The sequence below is a fragment of the Podarcis filfolensis genome, assembly GCF_964270895.1.
Source record: "Podarcis filfolensis genome assembly, chromosome: 8".
In the NCBI taxonomy this organism is placed as follows: domain Eukaryota; kingdom Metazoa; phylum Chordata; class Lepidosauria; order Squamata; family Lacertidae; genus Podarcis; species Podarcis filfolensis.
In genome coordinates, this window is record NC_139611.1 from 68,462,408 (window position 1) to 68,480,161 (window position 17,754).

The window sequence follows — 17,754 nt, forward strand, 5'->3', positions numbered from 1 at the left end:
TATAGATCCTTGTTTGTTCTTATTAACAATAGTTTAACTATAGTTCCTGAGTTTGGACATTACGAAAGTCTTATTCTCGTCTGTGAAAGAGAAAGTAGAAGTGCCTGAGTGACAGGGGTTGCTGTGTCTCATTCTTGATACCACCTTACATCTTGAAGAATGGGTTTAAGATGCACCTATTACCTCTTGCCCAGTGTCTGTCACATTTTTGCTTTAAAAAAATGCAAAGGTGGAAAGCTTAATGAAGCCCATTATAATGGGACACTACTCCTTAGTCTTAGCTGCACATCATGACATGTGGCACAGCATATTATTTCAGCCTGCAGCATGATTTATTAGAAACACATGAATAAGGCAATATAGTGCAATCAATTTGTGAGTGGAAAGGCTAGGAAAGACCCTTGCCTGGAATTTTAGAGCCACTGCCAGTCAGTGTAGACAACACTGAGCTAGATGGACCAGTATAAGGTGCTTTCCTATGCTTCTGTTTAAGGATTAACTTCTATAGAAACCCACCCCACAAATACACAGATGGCACTTCCTCTTTGTCATTCATGTAAGTCCAGATTATTTTCCTTACAGTAGATTAAGTGCAAGACATTTGGAACATACCATGTGTGTGTGGTGTTGTTGTAAATAACTCGCAGTAGTTTCTCCACAACAAGGAGGACATGAAATGATGGCAAAATATTGAGAAACTCATCTAACAAGTACATTTGTTGCCCGGGGGGGAAAAACCAAATGTGCTGATTCTTAGAGCCTGTTTATTCTATCATGTCATGCAACATGGGCAGCAGGTTTAAATTTTAATTCTGGATTTCTTGGAGGATCAGAAAATCTATTAAACCTTTTCAAAAAATTGAATGTTTTCCATAACTTGTAACAGGGAGATTAGGCTATTAGTGTGAGGTGACACCAACGATTATGAATATATGACATTCAATTTCTTTTAGAATATGCAGAGAGCAAGCCAAATAGGCAACCACGATGGTTAAGCAGTGCTTTACCCAAACAATGGGCCACAATTGAATGCATAAGTCTTTTGCCCACAAACACAGCCCCTTCACTATGAGCCATGATTAAACTAGGAAGCCTCTAACCAATCACAGTTTCCCTGTTTTCATCTGACCTTGGAAATCATGATTACCAGGCTCTTGGAATATGGTCAAATATTAAGCCAACTTCAAACTGTGGTTTAATAACCTGCCTTCTTCCAAAGCTGGTAATCATAGTTTCCTGGTTGGGACAAAATGGAAAGCTGGTTAAATCAGAAGCTTTCTAGTTTAACTGCAGCTCAGAGCGAAGGGACATGTGGAAACAAAAAGTTCATACATAGCTTGTTCTTGGCCTATCTCCTAAGCGGAGATATGATTTTCCCAAACTGTCGCTCAGTAGCATGAAGACAGACATCCCTATTTCCACCCCAGAGCAACAGCTGTAATACCCCCTTACCAAGGTTTAAACTGGAAGAAGATCCGTGGGAAGATAAAGGTGGTGGTGGAGTCTGAGAATGGCCAGGTCCTTGATTAGGCAAAGGCATGCCAACAGGCCCCGGAGAAGAGGAAAACCCAAGGCCATTATAAAAACTGTGCCCAATAGGAGTCAGGTTGCTAGATGTCCTCTTGTACAGGTCACTGCTGCCCGTTAGAGAGTCTCGGCGAGAGCCACTGCCTGTATTAGAGTTTGCAACTGCAAAAGGAAGAAATGGGAGGATAAATCTGATTGGGGCATTGAACAATTGGGAAAGGGAGGATATGGATATTAACAAGGAGAGGTACTATGCTTTGGCCTAGGAGAAGTGCAAACAGAAGAAATGTGGAGATATTTGAACATGACATTTAAGAACTCCTTAAAGTTAACGGGATGTCCAAGATGAATACTTTTTCCTGCTCCACATTTTACACTGTACATTTAGTGGAGAGCTGTACGAAACAGTGGGAATAATGCTGGGAATAAGATGGAGGAGGGCTGGCTCCAAATCCCCATTCAGCAATAAAACTTACTGGGGGGCCCTGAGCTAGTATTGCAGGACAGCTGTTTAGAGAAAACAAGGAGGACCATATGGACTAGCACTCCTAAGCTCTTTTGGAGAAAGGGCAGAGAAAGAAAACATTCATTGGTACATACATAAGGTATGTGGCAACTGAAGCCATCAGACATGATCTACAGGAAGTAGATTTCTGCTACTGGGTATATCAAGGGCACAACGGTTAAATTTCTTCAGAACTGATTTGCTTGTTCTCGCCCATCACACACAGCCCTCCCCTTCAAGACAACCACAACTCCTACCTGCTGTTCCAAAGCCTCCCAGCGCAGACCCCAGTGTAGCACCAAGGGAACTGCTGCTCCCAAAGCCAAGGGAAGTGTTGGCAGGCTGGGCAGAGCCCTGAGAAAAGAGCGAACTGCTCTGGGAATTGCTTGTTAGGGAGTTGTTGCCATAGAAGGAGCTGGATGCCAGGTTGCTGGTGGGCTGCTGCTGTGGCTGCGGCTGTTGAGTCCCTAGAGGGCGAAATGGTCCATTGGTCGTTCCTCCTAGACCGCCAGCAGCACCATTTGCTGAAGCAGCAGCAGCTGCAACTGCTACCAAAAAGAAGGAAAAAGGTTTTTAAAACAAACAAAATGCAATTTGGGAAACCTGCTTATAGTGCGCTCCCGTTTTACATTTACATCATCTGTGCATCTTCACCTGTCGTTTACTGAACAAAACAGGTCAGACACCATTTCCACCTAGCACCTAGGTCAGCAATTCCCAGATGTGCCGCAAAGCATCAACGTAACAAATTATAAAGGTTCCCGTAAGCCTGAAGTTAGAAAAGGCTGGCTGCAACATCTCCACAAGGATTTACTGCTCTGACCTCTCTCTTTTCAATCAGCCTCCACAGAGGAAAGCAGTTGTGTTGCCTCTCTTAAATCAAGGGTTGCCTCCTTTCCTTTGTTATCAGTTCTGAGCTCGCTCCATCCCAGGCTGGAGGCAGCACTGCTGGGCTGCTCTGAGCATAAACAGCTCTTACTCTTTAGCATGCTAAGAAGCAGATCTCTGAAGGCACAAGTGAAGTGTGCCTTTAATTTCAATTTGAGGTAAAATGTTTTAAAAACCCACTGAGATACAGAATTTTTTTTTAAAATGTTGGAATTTTATTTTTGTTACCTTGGCCTATGGCAGCCTTCACCATCTTGTTGCCCTCCACATGTTTTGAACGACAAACTCCCATGACCCCCAACCATTGGTCATGCTGGCTAGGGCTGATAAGAGTTGTGGTCAAACATCTGGAAGGCACCACAATCTCCACCCCTGTCTTAGTTGCTACCAACAATGCATGGGCCAGGCTTGGTGCAGAAGTCCTGCCAGAAGCCCACTGACTATGAATGGTAGACCTCGAGTCTTGCCAGGAGTCCTAGTCTACTGCCATAGACTATTCACATGCATTCACTTCTCGCCAGGAGTCCTGATGTACTATTTTCTCTGTTTTCCTTCAAGTTTACTTCTGGAAGGAAAAAATGGCTCAGGTGCATGCATTTCTGAACTCTGCTGCAAATTCTGATGCTAAGAATTCATCTAGGTTGCCTGCTATTCCCCTGGCAAACCACTTCGTCTGTCTAATGGTCCTGCTGCTTCTCTGGCAGTTTTCCTAATGCATATGAAGAAAACTATTATTAGCCTTTCTCTCATTAGCAATTGGCTAATGCATCTTGGCTTGATTTATGGTCAAGGTATGTTGTTTGCCAGTTTGTGCTCTTTTCGCCTCTGGTGGTCTTACTAAACCAGGTGCCCCTCTCCAGATGTTCTCTTTGATCCATTGGAAATGAGCCATGTTTCCAAAACATCTGCAGAGCACCAGGTTGGTGAAGGCTGCCTTACAGGAAACATTCGTGCCTATTACCATCTCTGGCTTTTCAATCACGCCAACATTTTCAGGTACTTGCTTTGTGTTTTGCCATTTCCAATTTGTAGCAGTATACATTTTACGTAAGCCTTTATTGTATTGGTCTTAAATAAGCTCTGGATGTAATGAAAGGATTTAAAACCTCCCAACTGTCTTTTTTTCAGCTTTCCATAAAATTACTGCCCTTGTTCTGAGACATCCCTTCTTCTAAAATTAAATGCAATTGTATTAGACTATGTATACAACTGACCGCTCACACTGATGCAGCTTTTGATGGTGCTCTTCACAAAGTGGTTCAGCTGCTTTTACACTAGGATCCTGGGCAGCACTTAAGGTTAAGTCAAGGCCTCGCCTTTTCCTTCCTCTCTTATGTACATTCATTTACATGCCTAAAAATATTGCCCATACTCTTGACTTTACATTTGTGAGGGTAGTCAAAATCACAGCTAAAACATTTTCTGCTCTGGCTGGGCCCCAGGATGGGGCCAAACGGTGTGGGAAGAAGCGAAACAGCTCAGTTGGTAAAGCATGAGCCTCTTAATTTCAACCTCTTAATCTTGAGCCCCACATTGGGCAAAAGATTCTTGCATTGCAGGGGATTGGACTAGATGTCCCTTGCGGTCTCTTCCAACTCTATAATTCTACCCTTTTTAGCCAGGTTTTTTGAACCACAAAGCTTTAGCTTGTGACTTTTTAGTTTAGTGTGTGCTGTGCCTTCCTAGACATGTAAAATGACACCACCTTCAATGTTCAATATAATTTGAATTCTATAGGAGGGTCATTGCTTCACTGGATTTCTAATACACTGACTGTATCAATCACGAACATACGGAAGTACAGGAAATCACTGCTATCCCAAACTATTATAGGGAGGCTTACCTGCTTGTGCTGCTGAGGAACTGATGATGACAGGAGCAGGGGCCACTAGTCGTACCGGAGCTCCTAGGCCATTCCTAGCCCCTGTATTCACCACAAGAGTACCTGTTTGGTCATAGTAAGCTGCAGGAGCCAGCACTGGATAACCTACAAAAACAGGTCAATTAATCATATTAGAGACTTTACATAACACTACTGTCTTATTAAACGCAATGCCCCCAATGTGCCCGCTGTCCACCGGCCCGGAAAAAATTCTAGGCTCCTTTTAAAGCTTAGGAAGATCTGCTGCTACAAGGAACCAAAAGCTCCTACCTGGCATTCCTGCTGCCAGCCCCTGCCCAAAAGCAAGAGCCGAATTCACTGCTGCTGCAGCCACTAATGAGTCAGTTTGCTGGCCCTGTTGGTTTTGATTTGGTGTCAAAGGGCGCTGGCTGGCTCCTCCACGGAGAACCTAAGGCACAGAAAGCAAATGGAGTTATGCAATCCTTATAGTTGGTTAGCCACAGTGGTCTGGGAATATGACTGCCAGTGACTACTGCAAATTTGATTATGGCAAACAACAGGAAAAGCCTCTATAGTATACACCAAAGGTTTCATACATTCAAATGGCTTTTCAATGGCAGAACAGAGAAACAAAAGGGTGCCACTTTCAAAATAGCTCGTCTGCATTCTGTGCTGCCATTCTACATCAGCGTCATAGGTTGGAGGGGACTGCAAACACACACACTCTCCACTAATCATTCCCAGTAAAAAAACCAACAACTTTGTAGGATACCAAGTACAAAGAAGAAAACACTCACTTTGCTGCCATAGAGCAGGAAGTGAAAAAGCAGCCTCATTGGTTACTAGGAAAAAACAAACACTGGCTACCAAGCACTGCCAAAATGTGTGAACTATTGACTAATCGACAATTAACAGACCGAAGCCCGCAATTCTACAAACTTCTGGAAGCTGATCTAATTTAAAATACAGCCTGAACTTCCTTTGGCAATGAATAGCAATAAGCTTACTGTATTTTACTTCAGTTTTACCGAGGGAGGTCTTGCAATGGCTATGGAATTTATTACCTTCTCCGTGCTATAAAAATATATTCCTAAATATGCACTCTTGTCTTGGATATCTCAAAAGGGGACGGATGCATTTTCAATGGGCAAAGGAAGAAACTGGCAACTTTTAACATTGTTGCTGCTTTCTGTTTAAGAAGGTCCAGCTCAGCACACCTGAGTACAAAGCAAGATTCTCATTACCGAACAAGCGTTCTCAGTGAGGGCAAGAGTGTCATCACTGCCAGACCTTTGAGGACAACTGGGGTGGCCAAAGAAAGATGCTCTTCTCCATTACTATACACAAATACACATATACATGTTCTACCTGCTGGCTTTCAGTAACCTATCCCGTTGATGCTACACTAGCACAGCAGGCACCAAACCCCAAATGCCTGAGACAACCCTACCAGGTCCACGGTCCCTAATACTGGGACCATTATTAAACCCTGATTAATGAGCAACTTTCAGAATTTTTGTTTATTATTACTTTCACATTACATATTTCCCTCCAAGGAGCTCAAGATAGTGGTATAATTAACCCTCTCCCCTCCTCTCTCACATGCTTTTATCTTCTTAACAACCCTGTGAGGTAGGCTACACCGAGAGACTACAACTGGCCGACGGTCAGGAAAAGTGAGCTTCAAGGCTGAGTTGCGATGTGAATGGTGTCTCCACAAACCTAGTGCAACACTGTTAACAGCTACAACACACTGACTCTGCAGTAGTCTCTTGTAGCAAGTTCAGAAAAAATGGATTCTGATTTGCTAAATTGATCTTGAGAAGTTTTTGCTATAATGTAACCATAAGCTACATTTTGCAATTTTAAACCCACTTCTTGTCATACTCAAGTCTTAAGGGTTTACAAACTGTCAGCACACACCCTCTGCTGCCACCTCCACCTCAAAGATTTCATCTCTTCCCTGGAGGAAGCGTCCACAGCTTTTTCAAGTCTGTGCTCAGATGAAGAGCCTTTAAATCCCCTCCAAGGTAAACTAGGCATGAAAGGGCAACCGTGTATATTCATTTGTGCTTCTGCCCTATTCACATAAAAAGCTAGAAGAATTTTTTTCTTTTTCTACGTGAAATACAGCATGCAGGTTTGGGAAGTGAAACCATATCTTAGCTCCTCATCCTTTCCACACTGTGATGCACTGCTTCAAGCACTTTTTGACCAGCTCAACTTCAGTACAGGAAGTGAGACAGATTGCAGAGGGAAAATGCCTGAAGCGATGCAGCTCAGCAAGGTATGGAGAGGGGACATAATTTAAATTCCCCTCATTTGCATGCTCCCCTTGATGTCAAAAAAGATGAACTCCTCATCCTCTATAGTTTGTGTGTGAATGGAGCAGCCACATTAATGAAATAAACACAACTGCATTGTGATATCTAGGTGCCTCAGAAGGCCCCTTTGCTCCTTTTCCAATTTGCTCATTGATTCTTTGGAGCCTGGAAATCAGAACTCCACATGAGTCGCTAAAGATGATCAACTCAGCAGCCAACAACTGTGCCTCTCAAAACACCACAAAGTCACCCAATACTTTGGGAGCATCTAATATGGGTTTAAGACAGGAATGGGGAACCTGTGGCCCTCCAGGTATTATTGGGACTCCCACTTCATCTCTACCCCAACAAGCGTGGCCAGTGGTTAAGGATGATCACAGCCATGGTCCAACAGTGCCTGGATAGCCACAGGTTCCCCGTTGCTGGTTTAACAAAACACATCACAGAGAATCTACCTCCTTCTTGACTGGCCCCAAGTTATGCAGATGAACTAGGACATATGTAAAGGGAGCAGGGGCAGCTTAAGTACTTTAATCCTTAGGCAACAATTCCGCTTCCTCTTTTCAGCCCTTCCTGCAGCAAGAAAGGCTCATGTGTGTTTTTTAAAAAAGAGCTGTGCCTGAAAAAAAGGCTGCAGATTCAGGCCAATTAATGGCTGGTGCAAAAGCGCACTGGTGCTCACCTGTTGCTGTCCTTGCTGCGTCTGCTGAGCGGTCTGCTGATTTGAGGAATTTGTTGCAGCTGCGGCAGCAGCAGCTTGCTGTTGGAAGAGACTGGCAGGATATACTCCCCAGGGAGCCACTCCGTAGTACTGATGAGGGACAACTGCAGGACCTAAAATATCAACAGAGGACTGACTTTATCTCCTGCTGGTGCTTTTGTGTAATTCAGAACAAGAGAATGGTTTTGCTTACTCCTCCACAGTGGGAGTAGGGGGCAGTGGAATAACAAAGCTTTAGCCTCCATTTGCAATGGTCTGCCACTTTCGGCAAAAAGAGCACTGCAAGTCTTTAAGAACATCATCCACCTGCTCAGATAAAGTATTTCACCTAAGGTGCTTGTGCTTCCCATTCATCCAATTGAAAAGTTCTAATCTGGAACTAGCAAAGCTATTCTAGATCATAAAGCTTTTCAGATCACTGTATGTTTACTCAGAAGTAATGTATATACTTTTGCTACCAAGCCTTTAAACCCTCTAACAGACAGGATTGTCTTATTGGTGCAAATATTTACAATGCCTTGCTGGCATTATCCCTATTTGAGATGCATGAATAAAAGGTGGAGAGTGAAAATATATATGTGTGTGTGTGTGTTGTTCTCATACAGAAATTTAAAAATGCAGCTTTTTCTAGCCATTCACACCCTTTTCTGTTGCTGACATTTGACCAGCTCACCATCGTACAAGTCCCATTTGTCTCTCATCCTTTTCATGGTCAAGCACATTTTGTCAATTTATGCCATTTTTCTACAGTTTGTTCAGCCAGCAAGTGGGCACTTTTCAGCAGCAGCCTTCTTCAGTCTTTAAAAACCTGAAGCACCCCATGCTGTACTTGTATTGTTATTTCTTCTCTCAACCATTTCACTGGAAAGGTCTTTGCTCCCCCACCACCCTCCAATGCTGCTGTTTAGCCTGGCTTGGTTCCCAATTCAGCCTTTGAAAAGGTGCTGGATGGCAGAGCTTTGTATCATTCTGTGGCTATTGCTTGTCCAAACTGCTGCCCGGTGACATTTCAGCATCTACTTATTTATAAACATGCTACATTGCAGGTACTGAAAAAGTGACAAGTCCCTGGTGTTTTCTTGCAGTTTATTTAAAAAACATAACAACCTCAAGTTCATTTAATTAGAATAGCCTGGGAAATGAAATCTAAACACAGTACTAAGGGATGGTGTAAAGTGTATGGATGTCCTTAATGTGTCTTTTTTAAAAAAACATCTAAAGTAATAGCTGTGGAAAGGAATAATTACCTTACTTGTTGTTTTTAGGATTATCCCCCCCCCCATGGCAACAGTGAGGAGGAAGATTGTAAGGTTGTCAGCAAAAGGCCATGGTCCTGCCAAAAACTAGCCGTCGCCGCCCCCCCCCCCCAGGAGATCAATTATAGCTCTTCTAAATGGGATTTTTGCTGGGACTGTAGCACTGAAGAAAAGGGTTAACCTTCCACCCATGTGGCTGTTATTTTAGACATTTGAAGTAAAATACACATTATTAAATGCATTCACACATTTAATGTTATGCCTAGTTTGACTCAATGCGTTAGAAGTGAAGCCTACACGTATAACGACTTAAAACTATAAAGAATGGGCATCTGTCAAACACAGTGCTCAATATTAAACAAATTGAGCTAAAGGTCTTTCCCTTGTTAACAAGAGATCACAGGGAAAGAAAATATACATTTACAGACTGTCAACATGCATAAGATATAGAGGTGATCTGGCTGATAAACAATAGCTTCTGACAAAATAACTCACCAAGGACTCCTGCATAAGCTTAGCAGCCAAGGAATAAAAGGAGACGTTCTCTTGCGGATCAGGAATTGGTTAAGTTGCAGGAAGCAAACAGAATGAATAAATGGACAGTTCTCTGAATGGAGAGATGTCAAAAGTGAGTCCTCAAGGGACTGATATTGGTACCTGTCCTTTTTAACTTGTTCATAAACAATCTAGAGTTAAGAGTGAGGAATGAGGTGGCCAAGTTTGCTGATGATACTTTGTTCAGGGTTGTTAAAACAAAAAGAGATTGCAAAGAGCTCCCCAAAGGACCTCTCCAAACTGAGTGGGCAGTAAAATGACAAAAGCAAAGCAATGTGAACAAGTGTAAAGTGATGCATTCAGGCCGCAATTTTTTTTTTCATTTCATGGGGTCTGAACTGGCAGTGACTGATCAGGAGCGAAACCTTGGGGTCACAGTAGACAGCTCGATGGAGATGCCGACCTGGTGTGCCTTGAAGAAGGCAAATTCCATGATAGGAAATTCAAGAAAGGAACTGAAAATAAAAATGCCAATATCATAACACCGTTACACAAATCTATGGCACAACCTCATTTGGAATACTGTGTACGGTGGTTCTGGTCGCCTCACTTCGAACCGGATATTGTCAAGTTGAAAAAGGATCAGAAAAGGGCAGCCAAAATGATGGGAGGTGGAACAATTGCCTAAGAAGAAAGGCTGCAGCATTTGGAACATCTTACGTTTTGGGGAAAAGGTGAGTAAGAAGTAACACGATAGAAGTTTATAAAATTATGTACAGTATGGAGCGAGTGGATAGGGAAAGGTTTTCCTTCCTCTCTCATAATACAAGAACTCCTGGACATCCAAAAAAGCTGAATGTTGGAAGATTCAGGACAGATACAACTACGTATTTCCTCACACACCACATACTATGGAACTCATTCACCTAGGAGGCACTGCTGGCCACCAACCTAGATGGATTTAAAAGGTGATTTGACAGATTCATGGGGGAGAAGGCTGTCAATGGCTTCCTGCCATAAGGGCCATACTCTGCCCTCCAGTTAGGAGGTAGCAGTGCTTCTGAATACCAGTTGTTGGACACCATAGGAGGCAGAACGCTCCAGGCATATGGTCTGTGGCAGTAAGAACAGGATGCTGGATTATATGGACCACTGGCCTGATCCAGCAGGCTCTTCTTCTGTTCTTATGTACATCAGTTTGATATTACGAGGTCAGGGACTAGTCGCTCATCACAGAAACTGGGATCCAGAATATGACTTCAGAAAAGGACATCCTGTACCTATTCAAGACAATCCACTAAGCCTGTTTAATCTCTAGGTGATCCTATTCTCCTATCTTACAACCTCTAACTACCCATGATGTAGTTTAAAAACAAAAACAGTGCTTTTCCAAGAGAAGAGAAATAAACACATTTGTGTTATTGTTTGGCTTCTAGACAGACATAAATATTCATAAACTGAAATCTATGTTTTGAAATAAGAGTGTCTCCGTGGAATAATTAACATCTAGCTACCATGCTAATATTTGACACAAGTTGTGAATAAAGGCTTATTAAACAGGCAATGTTTAATGTGCCATTTGCTAAAACAGTGAAAAATAATTTTTTTTGGTTTTTTTTGTTATACAGTTAACATTTGCCTGGATAATGCAGACTTAAGCCCCTACTTGATCCATAAGACCAGGTTATGTCAAGCAACTTTTGTTTAGGAAGGTATCTGAAGTTTAGACGGAAAGCTTGATTTTAATTAAATGAATAAAAGATCAGTACTTTTCCCATGGCAATTTAAACCATGATTTAAAATCACCTAGATTTTAATCAAACTCCTCCCACCCCCATCTGTGGCTAGATAAATGAATTGCTAATGCTATTTTTTTCAGATTACCTGCATGTTTGACTGGGGTGTTAACAGTCTCTAATTAAGTGAGCTGTTGTTACCAGCTGTGCAGAGTATCGAATTAATGTTTGTGTGTATGCTGGAGCAAAAAATTTAATTTGAATTTACTGAAGTAACTAGCTTGCATTGACTGTTTCTAAAGAGGGAGTTGATAATTTGGTTTTTCCTGGCCAGAAAAAGAAGAGAGATCAGTAGACAGAAGCTGAAAGCATGCTTTTGAACTTACTGCACACATTCATTACATGCTTTTGTCATCTGTCTTACATGGAGTTCAAAGGTATATGAATAGTTCTACATCCTCTTTTATCCTGGATAAAAATATTGCTCTTCCATTTCAGTGGGAATTTCAACCCAAGCCTGCTTAGCTGAAGTTCAACACTCTGTCCCAGAGCTGGATAACCTGTGGTCCTAAAGGTGCTGTTTGACTACAACGCCCATCAGCCCCAGCTGACATGGCCACTGGATAGGGAAGATGGGAGTTGTAGTCCAACAATAGTTAAGGAGGGCCACAGGTTCTGCATTCCTGCTCTAGCTACTACACCACACTAACACACAAACTGAAGATTCATGGCTGAGCAGGAGTTTGCATCCAGGCTCAAAATAACCAAAGCTACCACTCTAGGCATTCACACAAAATCTCCCACGTAGTCATAATGACAGCACAAACTTCTCATTGTCAAAAGATGATAGATCAGCACATCACACATTTACAACCCATCCCACCAGCTCTAAAAGGTGGGCACCAGATTGTATTGCCATTATACTGCCCCTTCCCCATAACTCCAATTCCATGCTTCTCTAGTAACATATGTATTACTAGAAGGGAAGAGAAGAATGAGCAGCGTTTATCAACCACCACCAGCATCTATTCAAGGAGGGCTTCAAGATAAAAGTATGCATCTCCTTAAAATAGTTTTAATATTGCAAGTAGGTGAAAATTCATGTCCGGCTCAGAGCAAATGAGTACTTACAAAAAGCTCTCATTATAGAATCAATGTTCTCAGTGAGGGCAAGAGTGTCATCATTGCTAGACATGAGTAAACCAATTGATATAAAGAAATAGGGCCTGAGATAATGGGATTGGCCTATGTCATGGTAACTCTACGTAACAGCATCCCATGGTGGTGCTCAAGTACCGTATTTTTCTCTCTATAACACGCAGATTTTTTTCTCCTAAAAAGGAAGGGGAAATGTCTGTGCATGTTACTGAGCGAATGTGTGGTCCCTGGAGCCGACTAGGGCGAGTGCAGGAACAAAAATCAGGCAAAAATCAAATCGCATGTCGGAGAAGGGAAACCTAAAAAGAGGAAGTTGCTGTTTTCCTGCATTCTGCCTCAGGGTCTTACTGCCCACCCGCTTGTGTTTCGTTGCTGTGTTTGCTCAAACGGAACAAAGAGCAGGCAAATCCCCTCCCCTCCAGGCAAGCAGAGGGGAAAGCAGAGCGTCCTTCCTTCTAATTCTTCTCCCTGCTCCTCGCAGGCAGCCAGAAAACATGCAGGTGGGAGAGAGGGAGAGAGAGAGAGAGGGCTGGCTTGGGGGGGGGCTTTTGCCTTTCTTTCCTCCCTCCCGTTAAATCCGTCTCCTGCATTCTTAGCCAGCTGCTTCTCTGCACACCCCTCTCATGCTCCTTGTCCCTTCTGTGTTTTTCCTTCCCTCCCCACTTAAAATGTAGTTACAAAGCATGGATCCACATGGATCCTCAGGATCTTTACATTGGGTCACCCCAAATTCACCATCAGATCACATAGCATGTCCATGGCTACAGCCTGCACCAAAAAAAATCACGCACCCACTGTTGCCTGGGGCCACAATGGTGCAAAAACGTGGTTACAAAGCATGGATCCACAGGGATTCTCAGGATTTTTGCATTGGGTCACCCCAAATTCACCATCAGATCACATGTCTGTGGCCACAGCATGAAGCACAAAAATGATACATCCACTGTTTCATTCAGATTTTTTCCCCCCTTGTTTTCCTCTAAAAACGATGTGCGTGTTATGGTCAGGTGCAGGTTATAGAGCGAAAAATACGGTAACCAGGTCCTTGGCCATGTTCCATGAAATTTCCTATATTTAAACACATTTTGGGACAGAGCCATGTGAGAAGTGCCATGCTTTCACACCTCCACTTTCCAAAAAATATGGAAATGGCCTCCCAACTGTTGCTGTCTCAGAATGGGGCAGAAATAGGTGGAGTTAATCATGCGCTCCCTCTTTCTATTTCCAATTCAGGTTCAGCTGCTCAGCCTCCCGCCTAAGAGCTGGCACTCAGGGTAGTGCAGCAGCAGCATAGTCCACTATCCCATGCACCCTCCAGCCTCTGGCCAGCCCCAGAGCTTCAACTCCAGATATTTTGGCCTGGATTGGGGAAAGTAGGAGAGCAGCAACTGGAGGCTTTTTAGAAGATGCTCTCCACTTCATTTCAGTTATGCATGCGGAGGCCCAGAACATAACCTGTGCTTAAGTGGGGAGACACTTGTATAACAAATAAAATAGCCCCGTGGCCCCAATATTTAAAACGTGGTTACGAAAATGTCATCACAAGCCCTTTATTAAAAAATCTCCTGTACCATGGCAATCCTGCTATAGTTTCTCATCTCCCAGACCAATTTCACAAGAGAATATTGATGAACGCATACAATCTAACTTATGCTTTAGACAACGTTGCGTATCTGCTGGACATCCATCTGATATTTCATTTTGAAAGGGGATACTTCCTTCCCACAGAAGTACAACAGTATACAGTAAAGGGGGTGGGGAGAAAGAGCATTAACCCCAGCTGTCCAAGCCTTGTATGACTTCCCTTTATTATCTTAAGCTTGCTATGGTTTCAGCTGCTTAAGCTGTGAAGACGCTCGAACACAAGAGCCCTTGCATGCAAGTAAGACCAACATGACCCCAATTCACAGGATCACTTTTGACATGTTGTTCAGTAGCAAAAATTGAGCCAAACAACCATGAGCAGAAGAAAAACAGCGCTATGATAGGTTGGTGCTATAACAGGTCAGTTCTACCGTTGTTCTCATGCTGCTACTTGTGCTGCAGAAGCAAAACATCTTTGGGTTCAGTTTTATGCTTTCTGATCCAGTGCTCTACTGCAAGGTGTAAAAACTTTCCACCCATGAGCAGGAAACTCCCCAAACTTACAGCATTATAGATAGATAGATAGATAGATAGATAAGATAGATAGATATTTTTTAAAAATAACCATACATCTCATTAAGCATCTCACCTAACGTTGCAGCTGCGGCAAGCCCTGCCGCATAGGGGTCCGTTCCTGGAGGAGCAGCGCTGATGATGTACGGATTGGGCACAAAGGCAGCAGGAGCTAAACCTGCTGAAAACATACCTGTCAGTAAAAACAAACTTGACTAGAACTGCAACCCTACCAAAACGTGAGTGTGTGTGTGAAAGATTGCCTGTGTGTGTGCGTGTTTTGGAGATTGAGCCGACTTATCTATCATGGGAAAAGACACGGGTCTAAAATTTGAGCTGTAAAAGTCAGAAGCTTCACTCAGAAAACAAGCGATTAGGGTTGCCGTCTCTTAAGTCTATTAATTTCCATTGACTAAAAAGGTAGCCATGATTAACTGGTGGGCATGAACTGAAGGTGGCAAGTGATGCCTTGGAGGAGTCATGCCCTTCCTCTTTTGTAAGAGAATGCCTGTTGTAATACATGTGTACATCATTCAAAAGGAGAGCATTTCCCCCCCCCCTTTAGAACAGTACCTCCCAACCTGGTGCCCTACAGATGTTACTGCGGCTTCAAATCTCATTAGTTCCAGCCAGCATGGCCAATTGTCAGGGATGATTTTGATGATGGCTCAAAATATTTAGGGGGCACCAGGTTGTGGAAGGCCACATTAGAACAATGTTGTTGTTTTTCTCTCATCTGCAGATCTAATTGAAGATGATACAATTTACTGACCAAGGTTTCTTTAATCAGATGAGAGCATGTACAATATACAAATTTTCACGTTCAGCTGTAAGACGTTGAAAGCTTCCTAGATTTTTGTGTCAGCTCTGGGACGCCGTGAAATTGAAAAGATGAAAACCACTTCATAAAAACAAAAATTATTCCAGGGATATCTGGAAATTAGTCACAGCAAACATCACACTAGCATCACACTAACTACTTCTACCAAGAACCTTATTACTCATGTGTGTGTATCTTCCTTTGTGACTCTGAGAATTCTCTTAGAAGAATTCAGAACAATGCAAAGGCATATTAATAATAGACTGGAGAAGTAGGAAGTCCTAAAACAGACAGGATACACACACTGGCAGGATACAAAAAGAAGCAGGGGGACACCATATGGGGACACAATATGTGCACACTGTGAGGCATGCCTTCTTGTGAAGCTGTTTGCACCTCGGAGACAAGCAGCTGTGCAGTTTACAGAAAAGCTTGCCTCTTCAGGAGAGAACATCTGTAGGGAAGTTAGGGGGCAAAGCTCTCGGTGTGAACTTTTCTCTCAGGCATCCACATATCCCTTTCTGGGATGCCAACAACGAATGCAAGGAATATTAAGTGGCAAAACAAAATAACTGAAGGAAAAAACAAGCAAACAGATGCCTGTATGCCCTTGCATATACATTTCAAAATATGCATGACAACATATATAAATCTTACAAAATATAGGTTAAATGGTCTTTTGAAAATCTAGCGTAAAATAAATAAAAAGCAACACTGAAGTTCTTATTATGGAAAATTGTACTGATCACAATTTAAAAGGGAATGTAAACCCTGGAGGTGGAAGTGATTATCCTTACATACAGTGTTTGGGTCAAACCCAGGAATTACTTATTTACTCAACTCTCATTATTAATTGCAAATATGGACGTTTGCCCTTCAACCAAACGCCCATATAAGCAATTACATGTATATCCATTTTCTAATGGTGCAAAGGAAAGAACGTGAGAGCAAGGTAACAAAGAATGTATTCAACCAGTTTTGTTAGGAAAACCAGAAATAATGGGCATTGCTAATCCACGTTGTTGGGTCTATTCAGAGAAAAACACAGAATTATTTAACTACAACTGGTTTGAATATTGCAAGTAGCCCATTCATGTCTGGCTCAGAGCAAATGAGTACTTTAAAAAAACTCTCATTACAGAACCAATGTTCTCAGTGAGGGCAAGAGTGTCATCATTGCTAGACATGAGTGAGCCAAAAATATGATGCTCACACCCTGCCAGAGTTACAAACAGTGGAATCTCAAACCTTTCCAACCCCCAATCCCACCAACCCAAGTTCCTATATTACCCCTTGCGTTACCCTTTCAAAACAAATGAATGCTGTTTTGAAAGAAACTTGGAGAAATGCTGATGATCAACAGAAGGCAACCTGGACTCTACTGATAAACAAGGGACTGAAAGACTTACCTATGTGCGGTTGATGAGCAGCTGCCAATGCATATTGCTGTTGTTGTGCTGCTGTCAGTTGCTGAACAGCGAGTGCATTCGGTCTTTGGAACAGCTGAGAAATCAAATTTAAAGATGTGTTTTACAACTCAGTTAAAATTCTCAGTTGAAAGGTAGTTGTGTGAACTTTTCTCCAACCGGGCTAAACTTGGTAGGCACCAGGCCTAGGTCATCCAATTAAAGCCTAGTCAGAAAAGATTCAAAATGTGTCCGGCAGGTTATTTTCAATCCAGTGCTGTTAATGTTATGAATGTTAGCACCTCGTTGCCTCAGAGGGTCACAGTCTGCTTAGAGTTACTCTTATATTTCTTTCTGACTTTCCGCCAGTCTAATGCCTGCTTCGAGGGAGGTGGGGTGTCCCAAGTGACAACTCTGTATGCAGTCATCGAAGAGCTAAGCTGGATATTTTTCTCAGATTCATGGCCCTCCTGAGAATGCAGCTGTGGCTCCTGCCACAAAAGGACTGTGCAATGAATGGGTGCAGAAGGATCTTACAGTAATAGAATGAAGTGGAAAGCACATGCAGGGTAATATTTTATAAAATATACACTTCTATAAATTAGCTCTCGCTACACGGATCCTCCTACACTATAGCCAGCAAACCAAAGCTGATGTTCATTTACTGAGCGGAGTAAGCTCCTCAGCTATGATGACCCTAGCTTTGAAGTGCACAACCTATATGCTTAATCTACAGTGCAAGTGCCCAGAGCAGTTAGAAATATCAAGGGAGGGGTAAAGGGATGGGGATATCCAGCCGTTTTATACATATCAAAAGAAAATTGCATGGTTGGTACACAGAGGTTATTCCAGGTGCATAGGTTTGTGTGTGCAAACCCATGCCCTGCAGGAGACAGAGGGGGGGGAAGGATCCATATT

The 17,754-nt window shown here is 42.7% G+C and overlaps 1 protein-coding gene across 19 annotated transcripts in view; it reads right to left on the reverse strand.

The window, feature by feature from the left end:
- PUM1 (pumilio RNA binding family member 1) overlaps positions 1 to 17,754 on the reverse strand; it is a 49,978-nt gene that overhangs the window by 9,042 nt on the left and 23,182 nt on the right. For 8 of the 19 annotated variants that reach the window (XM_083626789.1, XM_083626804.1, XM_083626805.1 and 5 more), the window contains exons 8-14: positions 16,840 to 16,933; positions 14,687 to 14,788; positions 7,770 to 7,921; positions 5,073 to 5,211; positions 4,764 to 4,907; positions 2,290 to 2,580; positions 1,453 to 1,689 (exon numbers count right to left, since the gene is read on the reverse strand). In XM_083626789.1, the coding sequence (XP_083482915.1) occupies positions 1,453 to 1,689; positions 2,290 to 2,580; positions 4,764 to 4,907; positions 5,073 to 5,211; positions 7,770 to 7,921; positions 14,687 to 14,788; positions 16,840 to 16,933 (1,159 nt within the window). Of the gene's footprint in view, positions 1 to 1,452; positions 1,690 to 2,289; positions 2,581 to 4,763; positions 4,908 to 5,072; positions 5,212 to 7,769; positions 7,922 to 14,686; positions 14,804 to 16,839; positions 16,934 to 17,754 lie in introns of all 19 variants that reach the window. The other 11 variants (XM_083626801.1, XM_083626788.1, XM_083626800.1 and 8 more) reach the window with 2 other exon arrangements.